Genomic DNA, 27,736 nt, shown 5'->3' with positions numbered 1-27,736 from the left:
TTTCCTTCAAAGAGGAAGGATTGCTGTACCGGGGTGGAGAGGAGGCAATGAAGGGTGGCCACCAGCTGGCTTAGGTTCTGCCTGCTGTGGTCATATCAACCGCTTCAAAGGACATAATTAATTTATTCTGCTGCCTTATCTTCGAAAACAAGCACATTGAAATACTGAGTCTATATAGTAAGAAGATGGACGAAGCAAGTGCCATGAAAAAAACAACTTTAGAGCAACATTTAAAAAATATTTTGGGTATAGAAACACTGACGATTTAGAGTAAGATAACATCAAGTACATTAAGTAAGTACTGCCATTTAAAGATGCCAACAGGCCAAATGGCTTTTTGTCCTGCATTACAGTCATCATTATGGTTTGCCCATTCAGTTCTCATAGTTGTCAAGGGCTATGACTGCTAAACAGAGACAATGCAACATGGGGGATTTCATATGTAAGGGGCTTGTGAGGTCAGGAAAATCTGACTCTATGGAGCTACATGTTGGCCATAGCTCAAACAGTGTGCCAGACATTATAAAATATTTATGAATTCAATGGAAGGAAGATGTGAGATTTACTCTCAGTGGAGACACAGGCTGCTCTATCACCGCAATAGAGTAATTACTGAAGACAAATTAGTAGTGCTATCAGTTTAACGTGTTAATTAGATTAATTAATTACGCTGTAAATTAACGCGCTATAAAAATTAACGCAATTAATCGCGAGTGGCAAGTCAATGTGCAAGCATTTTAAATTTGCCCCATTGAGTGACCCGTAGGCTGCAGTGACATCACTTCCTACCTGTGCCAGAAGTCAAAAGCAGGGTGACAGACAACCAGGGCTTTGAACCAGAATATTTTGCCAATCAGTTTTGTTCCGAACAGAAACAAAATTATAACGTTTCCAGTTTTGAGTTCCACCCATAAACTGACGTTCCTGAACTGGTTAGAACAAACAAATATAGTTCCTGAACCGGTTAATAATCTTCCTTGTAAATATAAATATGTAGGTGCCGTATTTTGCGCCCCATAAGTCGCGCTTAAAAGCCTTAAAATTTCTCAAAAATCAACACTGCACCTTTTAACATTAGGCGTCTTATGTGTACACTGAGTTCCACAATCTGGAAAAAACGTTTTTGTGTGATTTTCAGCGCTCCGCCAGATCGGCCATTGTCCACCGACATAGGATGTTTTACGTCACTACATACAACAGCAGTGATGGACCAATTAGAGAACATGCCGCGAGGCTACGTCCGGCACACCTCCGGTAGGTACCGGTATAGGGTATATGCCGGTACTGTACCGCAGGTATGCTGTTAACCACATTTGTTTGGTTAAAGACCCCCAACAATGGCATCAGCGAAGAGACACGCTTACGACGCAACATGTAAACTCCAGGCTATCAGTTCCGGTTGTTCCGGTTCACATAAAGAGACCGGGGGGCTTTTTTCATGCTTCGCCATCTCTCTTGATCTGTGACTCCATGCACGCCCACACCACCGCTTCTGTCAAAAACCATGTCAAGAGGCTGAATTCGGAGCTTGCCATCATCCTGGAGGATTAACGAAAGAACTACAACCACTGGACATCGGTGTAAACAGAGCCTTTAAAGTTAAGCTGTGTGCGTCGTGGAGTGATGGATGAGAGACTTGAACACGTTTACCAGGACTGGGGGGCAGCGCCGATCGAGTTGCACCCCCCAACATGTGCGTGGATTGTGGATGCCTGGACTAACGTGTCTGCTTCGACTTTTGTCCGATGTTTCGCAAAACCCAGCATCATTACCGGACAGACACCCGGAAACCAGATGGTCAGCAATGTGACATTGCCGAGCTATTCAATGCAGACCGAAGATCAGGACTTCGAAGGATTTAGCACAGATTTATCAAAAAATAAAGAAATAAAAACATAATTAAAAAATAATGTTGGTGTATTTTTTGAAATTTAAATACGTAGTACAACACAGTTCAACCAGAGTGACCTTTTTGCTTCCGTTAGCAAGCATGCACCGAACAATAAGGTGCACCGTGTGTCTGGTTAAAGTACAGAAATAAACTCCGTAATTTAGATTGCGCCTCTTTATACAATACGCCTGATGGTGCGCAAAATACGGTAATGTAAGGACTTTTAAATTGGCAATTAAAGAAATTATTTTATATACTATATAATTATAGATATGTCCCTACCCTACAGTAAACAGTACCACAACACTAAACCACTGCTTTATGACAGTTGTATCACTGGAATTCAGGCGTATGCCTACTACTTAGACACTACATGAAACAAGAGAAGAATAACTTCCACCATGTCATTTATTGCTGAACAACAGATTTTCATTGTGCTTCTCCCATAGCTCACATTGCTACATAGCGCTGGCAGTACGGGGTCGGGGACACACTGCACTGAAAATGACTGCAGCCAATGAGTTAATGTCTAAATCATACATTTTCAAGATTGACATACTGCAGTGTTTAACTGTAATGATTAAATAGTGACTGGGAGACTTCCCTTTTCCTAACTGCTGCTGATAGCCGCTACTTCCCTATGCTTTCATCCCGCGTCGAGTGAATGACAGGAAGTGAACATGAGGTCAAATATTTTTTTCCACAACGAATAAAAAACGGTATTAACCGGTTTACAGTTATTTTGTATTCCGATTCTGTTCCGGAATATTAAATATTAAAAAATATAAAGTTTTCGTTTTCGTTCCTGCCAAAATACCAAAAGTTTCCGGTTTTCATTTTCTTTCAATGGACCAGTTCAAAGCCCTGCTAACAACAGAGATGGACGCGACACAGGAGAGCGAGGCAAGCCCACTCGGATGTTTTTGCCGAACATACACGAATCACTGTGTACGTTTGACAAATCGTGTCAATTCGTGATGACACGCCCTCCTTAGCCATCACTCGCGTGATCACGTGACGCTACATCGATTAGCCTACCTGTGCTACAGGGGATTTTCCGCACTGAGCAATCGATTTATGCCTGTCATGATGGTACGTCATCTGATTGCTTTCTTAATATTTTAACTCATAGTAACTATGTTGAGCAAAAAAAAGAAAGTGGTCGGACGTATATATTCAACGTGAATTTACATGTACTGTATAACAGAACGTGATGGGAGTCAGTGTTCTGCATGATTTTCAATGTCAAGTTGAGCAACTCTAGTCTCGCTCTGGCAAACATAAAGAACACTTCCTTAAGCTGTATGGAAAACAAAAGAAATACTTTGCTGTGAAAATGACATAAGAGTAGCACTTGCCAAGGTGAAGCCACACATATCTGAACTGGTCTCTCAATAACAACAGCAGAAGTTACACTGATTTGCAGGTAGGTCATTTCATGTGAGTTCATGCACTGTCTTGGTTTTGTTCTTTGAAAAAGGTAACATTAATGCACAATTCATTAAATACAGCAGTAAAACAAATTCTTATGTCTTAAATTTGAATTTTTTATTATTTTTTTACTAAAGGAGGGTTCGGTGAGTGAGCATAGGAAACAGGCAGGGTTCGGCACCTCCAACAAGGTTAAGAACTACTGACCTGTTGGCATCTTACTATTGATGTTATACTATTCATTTTGAATTGCTGTACTGAGTCAGCTTTAGTATTCATTTTGATTGAGAGTCTGCTTATGTGCCTATTTGAGACTCAGCCTTATTTTATTTCTGACTTTTATTTACTTTATTTAACTGTATTTGTATCGGATTTTTGAGAAATGCACCTGGCCTAATTGGTTTGCTGATGTGCTTGGCCTTTTTTCTTTTGAATTTCATTTATAAAGCACACTTAACCAATAAAATTGTGGATTTCAAATCTTCTCTTCTTGATGTATTCTATTGATTCGTCATGCACTACAATTTTGTGATGTCCTAGAATTCAAATTCTTTATTTGGGGGCCCTTAGCAGGTATGAGATTAAAATGCGATTAATTACATTAATTAATTACAAATCCTTTAATTAGATTATTTTTTTCAATCGCCTGACAGCACTATAAATTAGTAAAGACTTGTCAAAAAAACATTCCCAATGTGTCACCGAACAGCAAAAACAAAAAAAAGTGTTCACTAACTTTCATGACTGTTTTTTAAACATATAAAGTATCTTTAATGATAATGGACTTAGATATATTTCAAAGCTACATGCTACTTTACTGGTTGTGAAGTATCGTACACAATTCAGGTTCATTAATACCTACTGGACGATAAAATCATCTATGGTCATATGTTGTAATTGGGTGTTTTCACTTCCTGAAAGGAGATAATGGTGTTCATTGTACTGTATTATTAGGGCATTATGTTAGGAAGCAGCTGCTCCTTTTGTATGTCAAATTGCTTATATTTTAAATATAATACTTAAAAGTATTTCATAGAAAGGCTATTGGTGTGTTGGAATTATGCTGGGTGAACAGAGAATATCGCGCAGTCCACAAATCAGTAAAATATAAAATTAAGATGAATCATAAAGTGTTTTCTTAAATCAATTTTTAGACTACCGTATTTTCCGCACTATAAGGCGCACCTAAAAGCCTAAAATTTTCTCATAAACCCGTAGTGCGCGTTATGATCCGGTGTGTCTTATATATGGATTAATATTCATATTAATATTGGTTAAAAACATGATAGCTGAAAAAAAGCTGGCAGTCTGGCCGCCAGTCATGCCGCACTCCGCCACCAGAGGAGCCCCCTCACAAGGCACTCGGGCCTTCGCCCCCTAACAACGGTAGTCAAGGGGCGTTACCGAAGTCCCGGCTCTGATTGAGCTGCTCTCAGACGGTAGAGCAGACTGTAGGAGCACCGGTGATTACGTAGCAAAACATACGGAACTTTCAACAATTCTATTAATAAAGTTTGACTGACTGACTGATCTCAGTATTTCCTAACTGTTTGGCGTCAGAAATAACCCACTCTAAACTCAATTGGTCTTAAAAATGCAATTGTGCTGTCATCTGGAATCTAGTGACGGTCAATTCTATTAGACTGTGGAAACACGGAGAAACTGACATAAAGGTGAATGAAAGACCCTCAAAGCTGAACTTCCAGCCTTTTCTAAAATTTCAAGAGCAGAGTCACTGCTGGACAAAGGTGCCAACGGGTGTGCTGCATTGATTAACAAATGTAGTTGATAGCTCTGGGCGGGCGGCAGAGGGGCGCATTCAGGCTTGTGTATTCTGTCTGCAGCGACGTGCTGTGAGATTCACGGCGGTGAGACACCGACGTTAAAGTCAGTTCTAGGAGTAAAACAGTGTCATATTTTCCAGTAAATTAGCAGCCTGACATTAAAAACTAGTTAAAAGATTGTTTAGGACACACAGCAGCAAATAGCTGCACCTCACCTCCGACTGGACTACCGATCGATCGAAACAATATTTAATTAATAAACGAAGACGAACGTCGGAGCTTAAATATCTGCTTCAAACTTCAGATCAGGAAATAATCCGCTCTGTTCGCACTGACTGCACTAGTAAAGAATTTAACCATTTTTTAATGTCAGGTTTTTTAATATGCATGATGACGTCTTTCTTATACGGCAAAGTGATCAAGTGATCAGGTTTCCTTGATGAGGCTCAGGCTTATTGACATAACAATAGGGGCCAATCAAAGGTAGTCAGGAAGTCATTAATGCAATCATGACTTCCTGAGCAGCGTGGCTCTATCTAGTGGACGGATTGCGTAACTACAGCCGCTGCAGTTCATCAAATAAATTTTATTTATTTTTTATTGTGTGCGCCTTATAATCCGGTGCGCCTTATATATGAAATGAATTATAAAACAAACAAATCATTGAGGGTGCGCCTTATAGTTCAGTGCGCCTTATAGTGCGGAAAATACAGTATTTCCATTTATTAAAGGAGTCTAATCTATCTGGATAATACACCTCTGTGGTTCATATCAACAATAGAGAATGAGAAACTGGTCAATGACAGAAATGACTCTGTAGCTAAGCTTCAGATAACTCTGGGCAAATCCTGCCTCAGCACTTGACAAACTACACCATATTCCCATCCAAAGTATCATTCTGGTGCTCAAGCTGTTATGACTTGGTCTAAAAGCAAAGAAAAGTCCCCCTTAATCAGTTCACTCTATTTGAAGACTAGCCCACATACCCCTGTTCTTTCACTTTTCAGTTTGCTGTCTGACAATGACAAACCCATGTCTCAGTAGACTATAAAAAACTTGTTTTTAAAACTTAACTCAGACCCAGGTCATTAGAGTCAATTATTACACATAAATAATGGCCATTACACTTTGTTTCATAATGAAACCAGAATGGCAGTTACTTATGCAGAGAGGTGAAAATACAGTAGAGATTTCGTTGGACTCAAACTTTTGAAGTTTCTTAAGATTTGAAAAATGGGTAAAAAAAAAAAAAGGAACCATTTCTGAAATCTTGCATCAGAAATCTTGAATGATTATCTTTTCACTCCACTCGTCTCCCCTGCCTCTGTGGCTGACTGCCTTATTTAGTACAGAACATCTATGCAAAAACCTCCTTGTACAGTAAAGTAAAGGAGCAATTTTAAAAACTGAGGCATTGGCAGTAATTGTCAGCCTCCAAATTCTGGTCATACTATTGAGTGGTGATTTCCTTGTGACCACGATAGCTACAGCCCTGTATAATTTGTTAATGCCCCGGTTCCTCATTACTGTCTCCTCACACTTTTGAAAGACTCATTACCTGGATAACGGAATAGTGCTTAGTACAGTCAGACAGTGAATTAATCAACTGCTTGCACAGACAAAAAGGGAATTCTCACATAAAATATTAATAAACATCAAGTTCTAGGTTTAACTTTTTCCAACTTATGGATGGTATACTTTCTTGAAGTGCACCATCAGGGACATGACACTGGAATCAGTGCACTGTCCCTCCAGGTATTTCATGTATCTGCTTATGCCAATGGGGGAAAAAAAGGGAATAAAGGTGATATACTTACAGTTAACTGTGACTTTTACTGTTTTGGTGTCAGGAGAGGCGATGTCATTTAAAGCGCTGCATTCATAGTCTCCAGCCTGATCCCTTGTGATGTCAGTGATGTTGAGATATTTGCCACTGTCATACTTCTTGGCTGGAAATAGAAAAATAAGACAAAGCGCTTACAATGAGTACAATAAGAATAAAGGAACACAAAGAAATGTGCACAATATGTAGAAAGCACCGGAAAACAGCACTTGATCCTCCTATTTTCTTATTTTTGTGCTTATCTCAATCTAAGGTGTTTATTTTAGTCACAATTTAATACAAAGCAATCAGATAACATACAAAATGAAAGCTTTCATTTAATAAGGAAAGATCTTTCACCATAGCTTTTAAGCTCTTACAGGCAGATTGTACATTATCTTCCCCCAATACACCACACTCCTCAATACAGTGACATTTTGACAATAATATAGACTGGTTTACTGTTTGTACCTTATTTGCTTTTTTTTGCATTGATTGTTAGTTGTGTTGTTTTGCACATGTTGCCCCAAAACATGCAGTTTATGTAGTTCTATGTAAGTCTCTATGTAAATCAAAAGACATTCCAGAAGAGATGAGGAAGTAGGTGAATGAAATATATCAGACTGGGAAAGGGTTATTATCCATTTTGTGGGGCTTCACAATTTCAAGATCTGTGTTCATGGCTCCAGTATTCTAAAGGCCCTTACCCAGGCGAAGACAAAAAAACTATTCTAACCTTTGAGCTTCAACCACATATTGAAGATCCAGACCTTCTGCAAGCATATTTCTTGGACTGATGAGTCGAAAGCTGAATTTTTTTAGACAACAGGGGTCCGGTTACATCTGGCAAAAGTCTAAGAGTGTTGCACAAAGACTACATTTCAACTAAGGTGAAACATGAATGGGGAAGTGAAATGTTGTTGGAACGCTTTGGTGGTTCGGGGGCAAGTAACTTGAATTCTGCTCTCCACCACAAAATTCTGAAGGGAAGTGTCAGGCTACCAGTCCTTGAGTTGAAACGCAAGCACCACTGGGTCATTCAACAAAACAATCTGTTTACTCAGGTTGCCTTTCTTTTATGCCAAACTGTATTTGAGATGTGAAACAGAAATATACATAATAATAGAACAAACCATGTGTGTTCAAAGCTTCTATTACAGAACTGCCTATCTAAAGTAATAGTGGTTTGGAATGAATGGTATCTGAATGTTTTTTAAGTCCTGACGAAAACAAAAAAATAAGAATCTACACTGCAAATGAGTTGAAACTCGTAGAAGCTATTTCCTTATTCTGTGACCCTAGTGGCATTTTATCTGTAAAATACTTAACTGTTATTAAACTGTTGTGACGGTGACAATGAGGTGTAGACAAATATTTTGATGGCTGTACACTGAAACGGAGAACAGAGAAAAATGTCTGAAATACTGATCTACAAGCATGCATTACAGTAGGTATTTTCTGAAAAACAGAAGCCTTACTATGCCAAGAGAGTACAGGAATGAAAACAGAACAGAAAGAACTCTATTTTAGTGGTGGTGCACAGCTCATGGCTGCACTTTGCATTAAAGCTTTATTTTATCAGTGTAGCACCCCTGTTTTTTTGTGTGTTTTTTTTACATAATCCCAATGATGTAGGAGGGGATCTGCAGAAGAGTGTGTCAGTGTGGTGATCAAATGGTCCAGCACAAGTTGGATGTCAAATGTAAAGGGATTTGCATAGACTAACACAACATTCTCGTCATCTACCTTGCATTTATAACTTTACCGATGTAATACAGTATATATACAGATATACATACATGCATTTTGTGCTAAGGTATATCACTTTGTTATACTTTTTGTCAAATGGGTAAGCACTCAGAGAAATGCAAGAATTTCATTCAAAAGATGTCAGCATTAGGGTTCTCTGCAAGTGACAGGGCATCAGCTGTTGGCAGAATAAAGGGAAAGTTTTCTGACAATTTGATGTATATGTATAAAACATTTAAATTGAATGCAACTTAAACAATTTGTTTGATTTATAAATTCGTCCATACTTGTTCACTTATATAATAGCTGAACCAGTATAGCTGAACAGATACTGGCAGGCAGATCCATGGAAAAGACTTAGCAAACTGGTTTGCAATTAAGGATTTAAATTCACTCATTATGGGGGCTCAGCAGGCAGACATGTCACTCTTTCACAAATCTTGTCAATGCACGGCAGGAAATAATTTTTAGGAATGACTAATGATTTTAATTTTGATAGCAAATTCGGTAAAACTGCCATTACATCTTGTCATTAGAATCATTCTTGTCATTGACATACTGTACGATGTGATTGCCATTTGGTTTAAATCTATGCAGTCACCACAGCTCATAAAGAATAGAACATAAAGACAAATAATGTTGAAAACAACAGACAAAAAAAAGAATATTCAGATTTAATTTATATTGAGATTCGAGTTTGAGTCTAAACAAAGGATACACAAAACAACATTGTTTTGAGGGAGACAAAAAAAAGAAAATCATAGATTAGAGCGAGACAAGTCAATTTTGATTAACTAGCACTGTGTAGCATTTATCCTTATAATGGAGAAAATTAAACATTTATTGACCGACCTTTGGACACATGCAGATGTGTCCGAATGTCAAACTGCAACTACACAGCATAGCTTTGTTGGTTGTTTTTGTCTTTTATGGGTAGCGCTTTGCGATGCATGCTCTACAAATGTTCCACATGACTAAACCTCATTTACAGTACTTATTTATGGCTGACGAAAAGCCTGTGGGTTGTATGTCTAACAGGACTTTATGTCACAGTGACATACTCAATACAGTATACCACGTAAGTACCTAACATGGGTGACCTAAAGAGTATTTTACTTTAATGGAAAGTTATTATCCACAAGATGTGGTAATCTGTTGCGTTCACTTTTGTAATGGGTATGCTCATAGGTCAGTACCCATGAGCATACTCAAGTGTGCTTGATGCTTCCAGTACCATTTACCATACAAAACAGGATCCAACAGGGTGGTTTCTTCTACAACAGCGGTCCCCAACCACCGGGTCGCGACCTGGTAGCAGAATAACCGGAATGTGCGGAATGACGCACAGACGAATTCATGTTTCTGTGACTCTTGACAGGTCTCGAACATATGACAGGTTTCCCGCCGTTATCCCAAAATTAAGCTCCCACAACTGCGCCAGTGTTCTGGATTAAAGTCAAGGCAGAATATCCTGAGAAAAGTGTGGAAAACCCAGTTAACATTTCCAACCTCCTATCTTTGTGAAGCAGGATTTTCTGCAGTAATCGCAAACAAAACCAAACTAAGGAGTAGACCAGACATATGGAACACTTTTCCAGTGTCACTGTCTCCCATTACCCCTACATGGGACTGGCTTGTGCAGAGAAATAAGCTCAGAGCTCCAACTAATTGTCATTATTATTACTATTATTTGATTGACTTGTTCACCCTTTTATATAGAAGTATTTCTCCTACGTTGAATGCACTGATTGCAAGTCGCTATACTTCAAAATAGACCTCATCTATGCAGTCACTTGTATCGAGTTTTTTAATATAATTATTAAATTGTTATAATAATTATTTAGAATTATATTAATAATAAATAATTATTCATTCATTCATTTTCATGTACCGCTGGAGCCTATCCCAGCTGACATAGGGCGTGAGGCGGAGGACACTCCGGGCACGACGCCAGTGTACTGCGGGGCTACATACAAAGACATACAAACACGCACACACACACTCACTCCTACAGGCAATTTGGGACTGGCCAATCAACCTGAAGCGCATGCTTTTGGAGGTGGGAGGAAGCTGGAGAACCCGGAGAGAACCCACTATAATTATTACATCTACATCCCCTTATATTATATAGTTTAATTTAGTAAACTGAACCTGTCCTCTTCATGCAGGCTTGCTCAATGATGGCCTAGTAACATCCAGCTGTAGATAAGACAATGGCTTGCTTTCAAGGTGAGTGATTAGTGTGATTATTGACTGAAATCTGAGACTTAATAACTGAAATTATTGTCCAACATTCATTTTAGTACAACATATGTATCCTAAGACTGCTAGGTGAGAAAACATTGCAATTAAGCCTGAAGGAACAATAGAGTAGAATAGAATAAGATATAATAGAGGAGAATAGAAAGCCAGACCGCTTGGTTAGGATGAGCAACTTAAAAAAGCAAAACAAACAAACACCAGATGTACTTACAAGTATACAACTACGGGTTAATATTTACAGGGGAGAACTTATCTCCTTAAACACTTAGAAATGTATAATCTGACAAAACAGTTGCAAAACATGTATCAAAGAACAAATAAATCTAACGAAATTTTGACACACGGTAAAAGTTCAAAACTTGAAATAAAGAAAAGTGGGGAAAATAATTCAAAATTACTGTACTATATCAACAGAGAATTGTTCCTTAACTGGATATTTTAAAATATCACAATCTAAGTACAGGGGAGAATATCGATGAGACTGAGATATTTAATGATGCCTCCTGAATTCTGACTATGCTATATGTTACCCCTTAGTGAGTAACAAAACAAAATTACCGGTATATACCGTATTGGCCCGAATATAAGACGGTGTTTTTTGCATTGAAATAAGACCTAAAAAGTGAGGGTCGTCTTACATTCGGGATCTAGACATTATACCCATTCACAACGCTAGATGGCACCAGATATCTTTAAAGCGAATGCTGAACAATTCCCCAGGCCAAAGCGAACCCCTGTAACGAAGAAGAAAAATAAAAAATAGCGCTAGCACAAAGAAGAACAATAAAAAACAGCGGTAAGAAAGAAAAAAAAAATAAGAGAAAAGACAACAGAAAATGGAGAAATGTAGCGACAATCTGGAGAAAAGTGGGTCGGTTCTCGGATGGTAGCAAGGCTGGTGCCACTCACCATTCATTTGCAAATGTGATTGCACTTTAGTTTACATATTTAAATGTTCAGATATTAAGATGTGATAGACAGTTTTTGCATGATTTGAATGAGGCAAAAGAACATGCTTTATCTCTCAAATATATTGTTATAATCATTTGTGTCAGATATACTGTAATTATTTTCTGTATAAAAACTAAATTTGGTGTTCAAAAAGTCTTTTTCAAACTTAAGTCTCGAAAAAGAGGGGTTTGTCTTATAATCAGGGTCGTCTTATATTCGGGCCAATATGGTACATATTTTTTTAAATGCCCTGTCTAGAGACCGTTCAGGAAAGAGGTTGAGAAAACCTTAATGAGTTAATGTTTGAGTTAAATGAACTCAAACATGTTCATTACCTAAATTACCTAAATCTAATTTGCAGACAACAATAAAGATTACTGAAATGTATGTATGAATGATGGTAATTTAGTTAAAACCATAGTGAATGTTATAACGATCTGTACTTTCACGTATTACTAACATTGATATCACATGCCTCAAAGGAAATGCACATTGAATTATTATTGTGCTGTGATGACACTTATTGGTGAGACATTTATGTTTCTTTTCAGAGTTGAAGTGCAGGCGTATTTTATGAATGGATGCAATGCTTCTGCTCTTTAGGGATTTAGCAGTAAGTCATTCCAGTAAATCCACATACTATACATGTGCTTCAGCAATGTATTTCTAAATGTACTGCAGCCACATCATATCAAATTGTCTGGTATGTAACCGCCCTGATCTTTTCCTGATGCAGTGGACACAATAACACGAAACACGTTGGCTGATGGAAGACTCCGCCTTTCAAAACCCACAGGTAGATTCCAAATAAATTGATGGAGCTAATATTCATAATGTTAATAAAAGATAGACTCTAGTGTGAAAATAGTTACTAATGATATATCTTAAAGGTCAAACGTTAGTCAAGTTACCAAGAAACCCTAAACATTCTTGTTCTTTTTTTAAAATCCAATTTCCATCTTTTTTCTGAAGTAACTGCGAAAAGTGTTCCTCTCTCTGAACACTTACTAGCAACTTGGTCAAGAAAACAACCAAAATGGAGATTAAAAACACATCACACTTACTGATATTTTTGTATTCATTATTTATTCATTATTAAACAAACATGTTTTCACCTGAAACATGCCTCCATCAGAGAACAGTACTGCTTTCATGGTCCACCCTCAATCATGAGAATTGTAAATGCCTTCATGATCATTCACACTAATTTACAGTTCCACTGAGTCCCATTATAAATAATTTTTTTATCGCAGTGTCCCATTGTGAATACATGCATGTTTGAAGGAATAAAAAAGAAATGCATGCGGAAATTGTCAGAAAATATTAAAAATAAGTGAAAAAAATGAAAGCACGCAGAGTTCGCTGCAGCCAAATAAAATGAGGACTTCCCACTGAGTAATTCAGATTATGATTTTAGTGAAATAGAGATATGTAGCTAACTCTCTGTTTCTGTCTTTACTGTCAAATTAATTTTCACACCACAGACATTTCTATTACAGCCGTGCTATAATAAAGACACGTAATATATTCCACAGGTTATGACTGGATTGATAGAATAAGGCGTAAAACCTACAGCTAAATGTGAATAAGATTTTGGACTAATGTTTTCCAAGATGAAAAATTATGTGGAGCCATATTCATGTATTTGTAAATGCACAATTTAACAACTGATTTATGTGCTATAACAAATTATTTCTATGCTCCCAATAACTTTTATTGAAAGAAGAAACTATTTGTGGCTTCTGTCTCTGATAGTACGATCATTCAAATACTGTTTTGTAATATGTAAATACAGAAAACATAACATGAAATCCAGAAACGGAAAAAAAATATTTGGTGTCACATTCAACATTAAACTGATGTGTGAACTGTGTTTTGGGTCTACAGCTCCTAATCCACCTTGTGAGTCACGGGTCTGCTGGGGTCCATCTCAGCAGGCTACGGGTGAGGCACCAGTTCATTGCAAGGCCACACAAAATATAGCCTAAACAACAATGCTCGCTCCCACTCACACCTAAAGACAGTTTGGTCTGACCAATTCCTCTAAGACACATGTTTTTGGATGTAGGTTCTCTCCCACCTCCAAAAAGACAAGGACCGAACATACAAAATCTGCACAAATAGGAATCAAACCTAGGACCTCCTTGCTGTGAGGCAACAACACTGCCCACTGCACCACCATGCTGCCCATTTATTTATAAAAGGAAAATAAAATGAAATAATTTAGAACTACGTCCTTTGAAAAAGAATATAAAAATACAGAGATTGCTTTTTTTGTTGGTAATGTAAAAGCAACAACCTAACTTAAATTGCATGTTTGTGTGTGAGAGAAATGAGGACTTTGAGACACTGCTGAAGACCCCTTAAGCTTGAGAAACGAGTCACTCTAAGCAAATTAAAGAAATGATAGCAAGTTTAATTTTATATTAGGTGCCAATGCTGTCTAAGTCCTGTTGCAGTAAGCAATTTCTCATATTGTGTAGGGGAGTTGTGAGAACACTTCCTTCAGGGCTGCAATATACAGATAGGGCAGACATCGCTGAAAAATCCATTATAGCACAGTGCAGCATTTTCTACATCAATTTATCCTTTTAACTCCTGAAAATGGAGAACAACCCACACAGCTACATTGTATCTTGCGGGTGCTGCCCCAACTAAAGGTGTGGGCCAGAACCAGGGGTAGAATCACACAATATAAGGTTTGCCTGAAAAACAGGCTCTTAGTCTGCCTCAATGCACACCCCCTCTCTACTCCTTAGCTGTCGATCCAAAAACACCAGAGAGCTGTACTATTGAAAAAGGAGCCTTAAATCATGTCTGATTGGAAATACTGCCACGTCCGTGACCCATGTCACTATGTCCGATTCTGTGTGTACAAATATAGGTATGACATGTACTTTCAGGTGCTGGATGAAGCTGGACAAACAGCAAATGAAAGAAAACATTGACAAAGGCATAGCTGAGAGAGTAGCATACTTAGAATTAACATGAAAACCTGAATGAATGATTTAAGGGAATGAAAGTATCAGCTGCGGAAAGACAGAATATAAGAAATGGAAAACATAACAAGTACTAGTAGATTTATTTCTCGATCGCAGTACTCAAATTAAAATATGAAATACCTTTTACTTTACCTTTAAATAAGTTGCAGAAGCTAACAACTAAACAAAAGGTTTCCTCTACACCACAGCTCAGTTGTTTTGTTTTTTTTAGTTAAAAGTTCATCAATCTGTATGTTTCTGAAGATAAGAGAAGTCTAGACTTAACAGGGTCAGTACTATTGTTCTCAAAGTTGCTCAGGTATCCTGCTGTGGAAAATCCTTCTATGTAAAACTGTTACATAGAAACTTCAGTGGAGTCAGTTTTCTTTATGCAGCACCAAATCACAACATATTACACAACAATGTATATCAAGGCACTTTCCAAGAGGGCAGGTCCAGACACTGACTGCAGACTGATTGTTAAAAATGAATGAACAACAAAAACTATTTTCTTGTTTGACTACAACCTTGGATTTTACAGTGTTTGTACTTTCCTTGTACTACTACTGTGTAGTATAGAGAGGATGTGTGATGATGATTGTGTTGTACTTTGGTAGATAAGTCTGTAACCACCATGAATTTAGCCTATGCAAAAATTCTAGGTGTAGCAAAAATCATATAAAAACCCATATATCGAATTGTTACGTAACTCCTTTTTCTTCATAGGACAGAATGACAGTTATTTTATTGTTCAGCTTTAACTGGATAAAACCATAAAAATCAATGGATGGCGAATATAAACATACTTCCAACAAATTAAACATATGAAACTATATACCCTATTGTTTTTATGGAAAGGACTTAACAACCTGTCTTTCATCTATTCACACAGTCATATAGTGAGGTACCATCAGGTTGACTATCGGGAGCAATTTGGGGTTCAGTGTCTTGACAAATTGGACAATACAAGTTAGGGATCAAACTGTGATTAGAGGACAATCTTTTCTTACTGAACAAGATTGTTCAAGTGTCTGACCTTGAGAACCTTGTGGTGAATGACAGTATCTTGAGAAAAACAAATGTCAAAAAATTTTAAATCTGGACTAAGGAAGTTTTTATCGAGGTAAGATGCAAACTGTTTTGTGTGCTTGGAAAGAGAAAGAAAAATCTATGCCAGTTGAGATCTATCACAGGAAAAAATCAAATAGGTATTCCAGTCAGCCTTTTCAAAGGTCACACTCCTATCCCATGGATTCAAATCACAATGGAAAAAAGCTTATCAAAGCAATTTTGCCAAGCTATTCACCCAACCAGTGGGAATGAAACAGGTTATGTTTATTACAGGATACTTTACTGTCTTCCTATGATAGTTTAAAGAATAGTGATGAGTCCATACACAATGTTGCATTCAAAGCCTTGAAAGACTGACTTAACAACTTTGCAGTTTTACATTTTAGTAACGGTTAAAGGTCTAAACTGATAATTACTAGGTTGTATGTAGGAGTAATACTAATTCTGTGTACTACTTCTGATGGTTTTACTTCATTCATATAAACTTTGATTTAATCATACAATGTGACTGATAACATGTTTTAATGACATTAAACCCATGGCTCTTGGAGCCATGGGAGCTTCAGGGTCCAGAATGATCACATTGATGCATACAAATGAAGCAATTTCCACTTTCATATTTTTCAACTGTGACTAAGCTGCAGCAGTATAACAGTCAGGGATAGAATAATTGCTGAAGAATACAGACAACATTAAACACCAAATTTGGACATCCGCATTTCAGTGGATAAAAAGGGAGCCTGACTGGTCTTTCTAGTCTGAAGTGCTCCAACATGCATAAATCAATTTAAACTCTTATGCACTTCACCGTAAAGCCACTTTTTACTTGGATACTTAATCTGTTACACAAAAATCTATGTTTTTAAATACATTAGGCTCTACAGCTATGGAGGATCCATTCTTTCTCCTAACAATGATGATCTGTCAGTTACACATACTTGATTCCTTTGCTCTCTTAGAGAGGAATATGCACTGACTTTATGTGAACACACAAAACCAAATTATGTTCTCTATAAATGGTTTATGGCCACACTTCACTGAATATAGAAAGTTTATTATTAGCTGGCAGTTGTTGGTTGGCAGGAAGGAGAAACACAAAACAGTGTGGGAATAGGAGCTTGACAGTCAGTCAGGGCAATTTATCATTCTGTCAAACTTCACTGGCTGCTGCAGCAGAACTTTGAATGGGGCAACATATCTCCATCCCCATCCCCAAACTGGCTGAGTGTTGAAGAAAGCATGACCAAAGAAGATAAGTTGAGCCATCAGCCATTGCACCTGCTTGGCTTCATGTCAACAAAAGTGATAACTCCTGGAAATCATAAATAGCAAAAATATTGTTGTGGATCTATAACAATAGTACAATTTGTATGAGATTAACATAACCACAATTGAAGATGAATCTAAAAATTGTAATGAGATCATTTTTACTTCATACTTCACCAGGTATCTTGAACTTTAACAATTTCAGCTTTAAATGCAACTGTGTGTCATCAATCCCTCATCAATCTCTATAATTACTTGCAATGTGTATTGGGCCGTAGTCCTCAATCAAATAAAAAAAATCTATAATAAAAACAATATAAGAACATGAAATAAGTTTCTTTTGTTGATGTGTGTCGATAGCTACTCAGAATTTCAGTTAGTGGTTGCGGGTGTACTTTCACTGTTAGAAGAAACATTCCTTATCCTGCATATATTCACATATGACTACACGCTCAGGTTGCCTGGGCACCAGCTCAAGCAAACTGATCTGCATATCTAACATATTTAATGAATTCCATCGATATATAATTAGCCCATTACAACTTTTCGGTTCTACTATGTCCTTTAGACAAGTCACCCTTACCACAATAATCCACTGAAAGATTCCATGGCAAATGGTTTCTTTTCTGATGTACTCAGAGACAGTCTGTGATTGCATTTAGTCCAGGGGTCTTTCATTTGACCAGCATATAATTTTTTCCATGGCACACTTCAGAGAGCGGACACTTCAAAGTACAATGAGTGACTGCCACTCGGACTCGGAGGATGGCTCTTTTGATCATCGCCTGGAAACTCCCAATGAGTGCAAGTGGAACAGAGGAGCATTTGACAGCCATAAGATAAATGGAGTCATCCTCACAGCTATCAGATAAGCACAGCAGGCTCTAATCCATTAATATGAAAATGAGGGAGAACTCAAAGTGGCTGGGTGGGGGCTTTGCAGCAACTATTAGTGCTTTGGAAGGACTTTTTACAGGAAGGATTCAGTATTCAAACTGCTGACAGATTGCAGTCTGACTAGAAGCCAGCTTAATAAATTACATTGATAACAATAGATATATTCTTCATTAATGCACTTTAAACGATCAGTTTGACTCCCATAACAAACCGGTGTTCTCTCTGGAGACATGAGAAATCCTCAGTACTCATCAACAGGTTTGATATTGCAAAATGGACTCTGCTAAAGCATTAACTACAACCTTACGCATTTGCCATATGACAAAAGTATCTCCTTTAAAAATGTTAAAGCACAACATTTTAATAGATTGATAGATTCTGGGTGATTCTTTAAAAGATAATGGATCTTATTTTTTAACATGTTCTCAGAGTTTCCATTTTTACTTGGTCACAGAGAATTTACATGCTCTCTCTCAGTCTATAATATATCAATGGATGGATGGATGGATGAATGGATGATAGATAGAGCATAGAGACATAATAGAGAGACACACAATATAAGCTCATTTCAGACTTCATTGAACAAAATATCCGTTTTGCTGAAGATGAAACTGTAACCATCTCGTAATGAGCTGCTTATCTGCCTCGCAGGTCACAGGTGGAGCTTTTCCCAGCTGGCTATGGGCGAGGGGTGGGGTACAACCCAGATGTGTTGTCAGCTCATCGTGGGACCACACAGAAGATGAACGACCACTCACATCTACGGACAATTTTGAGTTATCATTTCACTTAAATTGCATATTTTTGGAGGTGGGAGGAAGATGGAGAACCCAGAGAGAACCCATACAGACATGGGGAGAACATTCAACTCCCCACAAAAAACAAATCAAACCAGGAAACTTCTTAATCTGAGGCAACAATGCCATCCACTGTGCCACAAACCTTCTTTCACAAGTCCATTCAGCTTTATCAATCTCTAGCTCCATCCCTCCAGTCTTCCCCTCCGTCCCTCTACCTTTCAAATAATAACCACTCCTCTCTTGTCTTCAGTCTATCACCTATTGATCCTGTTGATGCCTCCTCATTTCCTCTCTCTATTTATTCATCCCTCTATCCAGCCATTCAAAAGGTTTGTGAGAGGTTGAGAGGTTAAGTGAACTTACCTAATGGGGTTATGTGTCTCCAGGAAATGGTTGGCTCAGGTTTCCCACTGGCTGTGCAGATGAGTGACACATTGCCACCCTCGTTTACCGTGACGTCAGAAGAAATGTCATATATTTTGGGAGGAACTAGAAAAAACAGATGAAAATACAGAAAAAAAAAGATTAGCACTTAACATCTGCCAACTGTATTTCATAGTCAAGCAACATATACTTTACTGAAATTTGCCTAATGAGGCTATATTTAGTTTTAATGATTCAGGATAGTATTCCTGTCTTGTTAAATGACATGTTTAATGAAAGAACTTGCTTTGATATGTCAAACTGAAATCCTTGTTAGCATAATCAATTAGCATCAACATCAGAGTTAGACATAGTAAAATACATCATTAGTCAAGTCAAGACAATTCTATATGGCAAAACACTTTAAATCCTGACAAAAGTTGTTCCAGGATTATTCATATATAGCATAGGTCCAGACATTGCTCTTCAATTTACTTTTGAAGTAAAATCTGCTGGATCAGTGATTAAGCTGTTGGATATGACTATGTTTTATATTTCATGACAGAGGTTGGAACAGTTAGTCACATCAACAAAGGTCACAATTTGCTCAACATTTAAACATTAAACATTTATTCATAGGAACAAAGCAAGACTTTTTTGAATCACATGCCAAAATAAAGAAGTTGGGTAGTGATTCATAGATCTGGTGCAGAGATATGCTTTGGGCTATTGGGGAGCTGTGTATCATAAAGTTAACATCAAAAAAGTATATTCACAATAAAGCATTTCCTAGTGATTTAATATAGAGGATGTCAAAATCAACAGACTACTGGGCGATTTTGGACTACCATATTGTAAATGTTTCTATTGCCTATTCAGGTTAGACATATATGCTGCTCAGAAACATACTTGGCCATCAAGAAAGGCATATAAACACATTTAATACACCACATTTATGTACAGGCTCAGGAATATGCACATGCACATAATATGTTATTATAATCAGCAACTTCTCAATCACTGAGGGAGTGGACTGTGTCATGAAGTAAGAATTTTTCAGTTGTCTAGATATTGAAAATGTGAAAAATGGAATTCAGCTATTTTTACAAGCTCATTTTCTGGGGTCACGTCTTCTCTTTTTTCATTGAGCTCAGTTCAGTTTAGCGTCAGCCATGCTCACCAATACAGAGGATGCTGATACAGTATGAACATACAGTTTTAAAATAACATCATCAAGTGACAGTTTAATTAGTTTTAGCATGACTTTAATCTTATGATCTTGTCTTCTATCTATTAAATATTGTTTATGTAAGGGAAAGGGGAAAAATCTAATAACACTGTCAGTGTTAAGATAATGACTTCTTGGACAGGAATGCAAGACTGCAAACTGTCATGAACATAAAATCCATAAACACTACAGTACACAATAAAGATGTGAGTAACAGGAAAAGCCCATCAAAGTCAAACTGACACCAGAATTTAAAGACAACACAGTGTTAGCATGAATATAGCATCAAAAAATACGTTATTGCAACACTCCAGGGTTTTTTTTTATATGATCTCATACCACTTGTATTGACCCAGTCTCATGCAGTCACAATCTACCAAAGATATGAGGCACTGCTCAAGAACACGTTATTCTCACAGGCGTTATGTTTTCTGGGGGAATGAGAATCATTTTGATCAACAGATCTAGATCTAAATGAGATGAAAGCGAAGGACCTTCACTTTGAGAGGACCAGAGGCAATGTTGAATCTAGGTTATTGCTTGTCAGACTGCAGTGTTTACTTGCTGTAGGGCCCCACTGTTGACACATCTCTTCAATGTCTGATAGCACAAAATTGAAAATGTTGGGGATGTCTACTGATCCAATCTCACAATGGCAAGGAGTGAGAGGTTTTCAAAGTTCAGATGTAGAGCCCTCAGTTTCTGCGCTCTGATCCACAAGAGCTGACTTGCTTTACTGTATAACAGTGTCTGCTCCAGGAAAGAATACATAACAAGCACAGGAAACAGAATAAGAGATCAATAAGCAAACTTTAGACAATAAGATGTGGGAAAACTTTGATCATCTATGGAAAAGAGATGTCTGTAAAACATTGAAAAACAATTTATTTGCTATGTCTGCTATGATGTCTGACTTCTTGTAGCCTTTTTGGCTTTTCTGTTGGTGCGTCATCTGAAGCGTTTCGTTCTTTTTTTTATCCACGTCTCTGCTAACTTCTGAGCAGGGCACATAGAGACTGCCAACAATTCGGGTCAGGCTGACCCGTCAGAGTAGATTTTAGTCTTCCTGTAAGAAAACTGTCACAACAGGCCTGTTATTTCATAGTTTTTTAAATTATTGACAATATTGTCCCACTGTAGGAGCCAAAATGATGTATTGGGACTCTTTGGGATAACTGATGCTCAGGTATAAGTATAAACCAATGTTGGCCAGGTCAGGTGTCTGCTCAGAAGCAGTGTTTTGACTGATGAACGCTGAACTCTGAATATTTTGCTATTTAATGTTATGGTTATGCTCCGCTATTGGTCAAGTTAAATGAGAAACTTAATGGTGTGTGTGTGTGTGTGTATATATATATATATATATATATATATATATATATATATATATATATATATATATATATATATATATATATATATATATATATATATATATCAAGTTTACATCATTTCATTTAACTTTATGTCTGCCCACCAGAAATATTGGACCTTTAAAATCACTAGAAAACGGTTAACAGCAGATAATAAAAATATATAACGTTATATTAAAATACATATGTATAGTTCTAATATCTACCGTAAAGTGTCACTTAAATTCAGATTAGTTTACTCACATTAAACCTTTGCTCCTTTTAATTTAATACTTGAGGAGAAGAAGAAAACAACTCTTGGAACTTCATGGAACATTTGTTACTCTTGCGCTTCCTTGAGAGCGCCCACACATTGAAATGTGTTCAAGAGGATACTTCGTAACAGCGAAATTTCCCATATATGGACGACTACCCAATATTCCAAACTGGAGACTCATTCAGAAAGTCACAAAATATTGAAAGAAAACACACAAAAAAGTTTAGATCTCTCTCACCTAATTAAAAAAGGTCAGTGTTCATGCCTTCCCTCCTCCAAAGACAAAATGGTATTTATACGGACCGGTGAGGTGAAAGCCATCACTAATCCAGAGCAACATTAAGGCTCGTCTTTTTTGTGCTACAACACAGCTTGTTGACTGTCATAGCTTTTGGGAGAATATTCCATGTCTGATAAATCAATAGTTGAATTGTTTTGAAGACATGGGTCTAATATATTGTATATTATATAATATATTATAGCCAGCAAACAAAAATAACATTTCACGTACGGTCAAACAAGGAGGCGGCAGTGTAAGTTTCTTTGCCGCTTAAGGTCATTCGAGATGGAAACTTGAATTCTGCTCTTAGGACATCAGTCTGTTGAGTTGAAGCTCAAGCGCAACTCATGGAGCAAGACAATGATTCCACACAATCGAAAATGTCCACCTCTGAGTTGCTCAAAAGGAATAAATATAATATATAATATATTATAATAAAGACATAGTAATAATAATAATAATAATAATAATAATAATAATAATAATAAATGTTAAAGACAAATATCATACATTATGGAGTAAAAATTTGGAGTGATCATCACGGCGGTCGACACATTGGAATCGTTGTCACTGCTAATGCACGCTACTATACATTCAGGTGGTATTACATTAAGTTTTTGCCTTAATTTTTAAAACTTGACTTTTGTGTTGTTTTATGTTTTTTTTGTTTTGTTTTTTTGTTTTGTTTTTGAACCATGAGTGGGTCCTTTTTTAATCTTAAAAAAAGAAACCCCCACTGAGGATAGAATAATAAATTATAAAAATTATGTTTCTATGATGTCTAGGTGACATATTTCGTACTGTCATATTTAAACGTGTGTCAGCATGATAATAAAACTCTGATTACAGTTGTGAGACAAAGCAAGCATACAAGCTTAGGAGCCATAGGATGGACCATTTATCAAGATGGCTGAAGAGGATTCCATTTGGTATGAAATTTAAATCAATTTGAAGAACTATAGGACTGTTAAAATAATCAAGTTAACAAATGGCTGCAAAAAGCAGATATATCAGTTCATAAAACTTCTTCCTGGGTATTTTTAGTGAACTGTAGCTGTTACAGACTAATTATTTAAATGATTATATGTATGTATGTATGTATGTATGTATGTGAGTGGTCATGGAAATATCATTGTTCATTTCAGCTTGTACACATTGAAAATGACAATGAAAATGACAAAGAATACACTGAGAACACACTGAACATTGTTGTTAGGACATCTATAGTGAATACATTTTAAAATGGATCTCACTTTCTCTATTGTGCACGTTACCGTTCACATTCAGAAAAATACTTGTAAACTATGAAGTCCTATCTAATAGTAAAGTGTCATTTTAATGTGAGAGGAATAGAGACTGTAAGTACTGTACATATCATCGAAAGCTACACTGGAAGTTAATACTTGGTTCAAGTATGTTACAAAAGATTATATTTGGGTCTGAGGGGCAAATTATTCACATTAATACAGAGCCCTGTGATGAAAAATCTTTTAGACCTTGCTGTGCAAATTGGTGGCAAATTTCTAAGTTGGTACATTACCTTGAAAGCTTGCAAAACCAAGCCTGCAAAACCCATTACTATCCTCTTTGTAGGGCTGCTGCTATTGAAGTGACGCATATTATACCACATCCTCACGAAGCACCAGAGACAGTCATGACTGTGTACCTATGACAACATGATACACACAGCTTTTTGTCTCTTTAGACTAATTCAGTAACAATGTTATGATTGTCATGTTTGCCCATTCCTCTCTAATTTCCCTTCTCAATCCCTGCAGGGGGCATTGAGAGGTAGCAACTACAGCTGATCTTCTGAGTGGCATCATTTCCCGCCTTGCAGTCTCCTTTGGTGCATAAATAAGCCTCTAATGACACCTTCTTGAATTAAGGAAATGTTTACAGCTAAACTATATGAATGCATTGGTTTTTTACTGCAATTCTGAAAATTTGGACAGGCCATGTCTAAGACAACTTCTGTTACCAATTTGCAGGACACCATTACTGGCTAAACCTATTGCCTTCCAGCTTTCCAATTAGAACAAATGGGCGAAACTCAGCTGCGTGTGTTATGGACAGCAGTTAGGATGTTCCTAATAAGTAACTTCCAAGCTTTTTTAATAGACGTTTAAACTTAAACAGTTTGACAAGCCCAAGAGTCTAAAATAAAATATATATAAAATATATTAAATGTAAAAAAAAATATGTATCTGTATATACAGTATATACATCTATACATGTATATATGCACATCTAAGTAGATATGTGACACCATCCAAAATCGCATCCGCTAACAACAGTTTGAAATCAGATTATGCAGTTAAATGTGATTAAAATTCATACCAGATGCTAAACATTTTAATAAAACAACATTTGTCTAGGAATAAATGATATTTCAGTGTAGATTTGCATCAAAATGTAATTCAAATGTTTACTGTAACATTAGGAACCTGGCCTTAACTCAATGCTGACAAAGGTGACAACAGAGACAGCAAATATTAATGATGTGTTTGACATAGCACTTTAGTGGCAACATAAAATAGTCAAAGTCTGATGTTTTGTTTTGACAGAATATTTGTTACTCACTGTTAATGGAAATTTGTGACTATTATCCATAAATCTCCACACAGGCAACATCTCACACAAAAAGCAGTGTTCATTTTATAAAGCTTACAAAAATAATTGTGCTTCACCATTCTGCAATATATCTTCTCTGACCATTATTTTAAATGACCCAAAGCTCCAAGGTAACACTTACTGGACCAATTTGACGTCTGCGCTATGCTTAGCTTTAGAAATTGCTCTCTCTACAATTCCACATTAGACTAGAATAGAATTAGAATACATTCCACTTTTTCAAATTCATTTGTCTACCATAATCCTACAGAAATCAATGAAAAGGCTGATGATTACTGATCTGAGGACAGATCATCCTTAATTAACAACCAGCTGCAATTTGAAATTGGATTAAAGGCAGAATTGAGTTTCACTTTTCAAGATAAACCAGTAGTAATCCTGGAGAGATACTTGGATATAGGCTTGCAATTTCAAAATTGCCTACTTTAAATCTTTCCTAAATTACAGGTTGTTAGATGTGATTCTGACACAGGTAGATTATAATTTACCTGTAAAATATACCTGTGTTTGTAAGAAATAATTGCAGCTCAGTAATGACACAGTTTCCACACAGCTATTCCTTACGGTTCTTAAATTCCTTTCCCCACAGCAGGCAGCAAAAACTAACAAAATTCCAGTCTGTTAATGAGGTGTCAGACAAAGAAACTCAACATAAACAGTGACAGACTGTATTACAGAAAGGGATTACCTCCATTTGCAGTATCATGAAGCTGGCTCACATAATTTATTACATTTAAATTTTGGAGTAGTTAATTGCAGTAGAAAGAAAAATATGTCATTACCAGGTTGGTTGCTTGACAATATGTTTGAACCTATATCGATTAAAGTACTGACATACGATACTTGATACCCTCTTCTCATTGTTGCTTTACTTCCAATATCACCTGCAGCTCTCTCATAGTGTTATTAAACATATCAATCTCAATCATTTTCAAAAAAAAACCACACACACAACCATATGCCAATAATAAAAAGCAATAAAGTGTTGAGAAAAAAAAAGAGATGTTTTCTTTTCCTTTCATTTTATTTGAGCCCAGCAGCAAGAGAAGAGTTGGACTAAGTGCTGGAATGGCAGGGCCAAGACATAAAACCTCATCAGCCCTCTGTTTTTGGCATCTCTTAAGATCTCCTTATGGCTTGGATGTTGGATATATTAATAAAGAATTGAGATATGGTGATTTGGAGCAGACAGTAAATGGCTAAAGACACAAATACATTCTCAGCAAGAGAGCATTAGCTGATGAACATTATTCTATAATGGTATCATTAGAAAAGATGAATCCAGTGATTTTCCCTATTAATGTACTGCAGGAATTTGCCTTAGGGTCCAATGGCAGTGTGTGATAGTGTGTGAAAAGTGTAACGTATAATGACATAGCAGGTCTGCAGCTGCAGAAGCGACAAAAGGACATATGCAATTTCTATATTTGATTAAAAAAAATCTACGTTCGACACAGAATTTCTCTGCAGTGGTTATTTGTGAATGTACAATAAGGTTGTTATTCTCGTTGCGTTATTGTGATAAGCATCAACACAATAATGTATCAATGTAAGCACAAATGATATATATTCTCCCAGAAAAATCTATGCTGATAACTTCACCGGTAATCTCAAAGAAATGACACCAGTACTGTAATAACAGTTATGTACTGGTGAGGTGATGATCGCCTCGGAGAAAGGCATGTCAGATACTGAAGCAACAATTGTTACCATGTGGCAGTTCTTGTCTATGGTAATTTATTTAACTTCTTTAAATAAATTAGCTTTGTAGATATGGAGCTCAAGAGGGTGATGAACTATAAAAAAAATATACAATGATTCATTATTGAGCATGTGGGAAACAGGGAATTTCCTTACTTTAGATATCTGAGAAACCTAGAAATGCCACTCTACCTTCACTTGTAATTAACCATTAATTTATGATAATATTCCTGTCATGACGTAATGGTGCAAAAATAACGTGCTTCCGAAAATGTCATGACTGATACATATGATGAGTAATTGCCAATGAGGTTAACGATGCAGAAAGTTTGATAGTACAGAGCTTGTTTCCAATTCCAAGCCCTTCTTGGGAATTCATGAATTAGGGGAAATCAATTGAAAATGAACTTTTCAGAAAACCTTGTGAGATGTAATTAATCTTCAATGGGAGAGCATGTAATTCAAAGATAAGCTATCAAGCACTTATTGAAATTGCTTCTAATTTATTCACACTAATCAGTATGTTTCAGCTTCAGCGTATGATAAACAACCAATGGTGTGTGTGTGTGTGTGTGTGTGTGTGTGTGTGTGTGTGTGTGTGTGTGTGTGTGTGTGTGTGTGTGTTTGTGTGTGTGTTTGTGTGTGAAAGAGAATGTGAGTGTGTGCATGTGTGAACTGGATGACTGATGTGACGATGCAGGGCGCACCCTCCATCTGTCACTGGCCCTGATTCTGTGCTAAAGGCCAGAGTTCAAACTTTGAAACCCACGTCATGATTGATGTAGGTAGATTAGCTAGCAGACAAACACTACATCTAATCTGAGGGAGGGTGGGGGATTGGATCTGCTCTTTAATGGCTCTTTGCTATCAGTTTGTGATGTATCAAATATTGGTTGTGGCTTTCAGTACCACTATCAGCAAATGTGATGACAGTACAAACCCTTAAGAAGAATGAAGTACAGTCCTCACTCCGTAGCTTAATTATCCTTCAACAGT

At 36.9% G+C, this 27,736-nt stretch overlaps 1 protein-coding gene across 2 annotated transcripts in view; it reads right to left on the bottom strand.

Moving 5' to 3' along the window:
• Positions 1 to 27,736, bottom strand: part of negr1 (neuronal growth regulator 1) — a 151,516-nt gene that overhangs the window by 55,130 nt on the left and 68,650 nt on the right. For both annotated transcript variants that reach the window (XM_068320365.1, XM_068320367.1), the window contains exons 3-4: positions 19,269 to 19,394; positions 6,924 to 7,055 (exon numbers count right to left, since the gene is read on the bottom strand). In XM_068320365.1, coding sequence (XP_068176466.1) covers positions 6,924 to 7,055; positions 19,269 to 19,394 — 258 coding nt within the window. The remainder of the gene's footprint in view (positions 1 to 6,923; positions 7,056 to 19,268; positions 19,395 to 27,736) is intronic.

The sequence above is a fragment of the Antennarius striatus genome, chromosome 7, assembly GCF_040054535.1.
Source record: "Antennarius striatus isolate MH-2024 chromosome 7, ASM4005453v1, whole genome shotgun sequence".
Taxonomy (NCBI): Eukaryota; Metazoa; Chordata; class Actinopteri; order Lophiiformes; family Antennariidae; genus Antennarius; species Antennarius striatus.
This window is presented reverse-complemented; position numbering and strand designations above follow the sequence as displayed.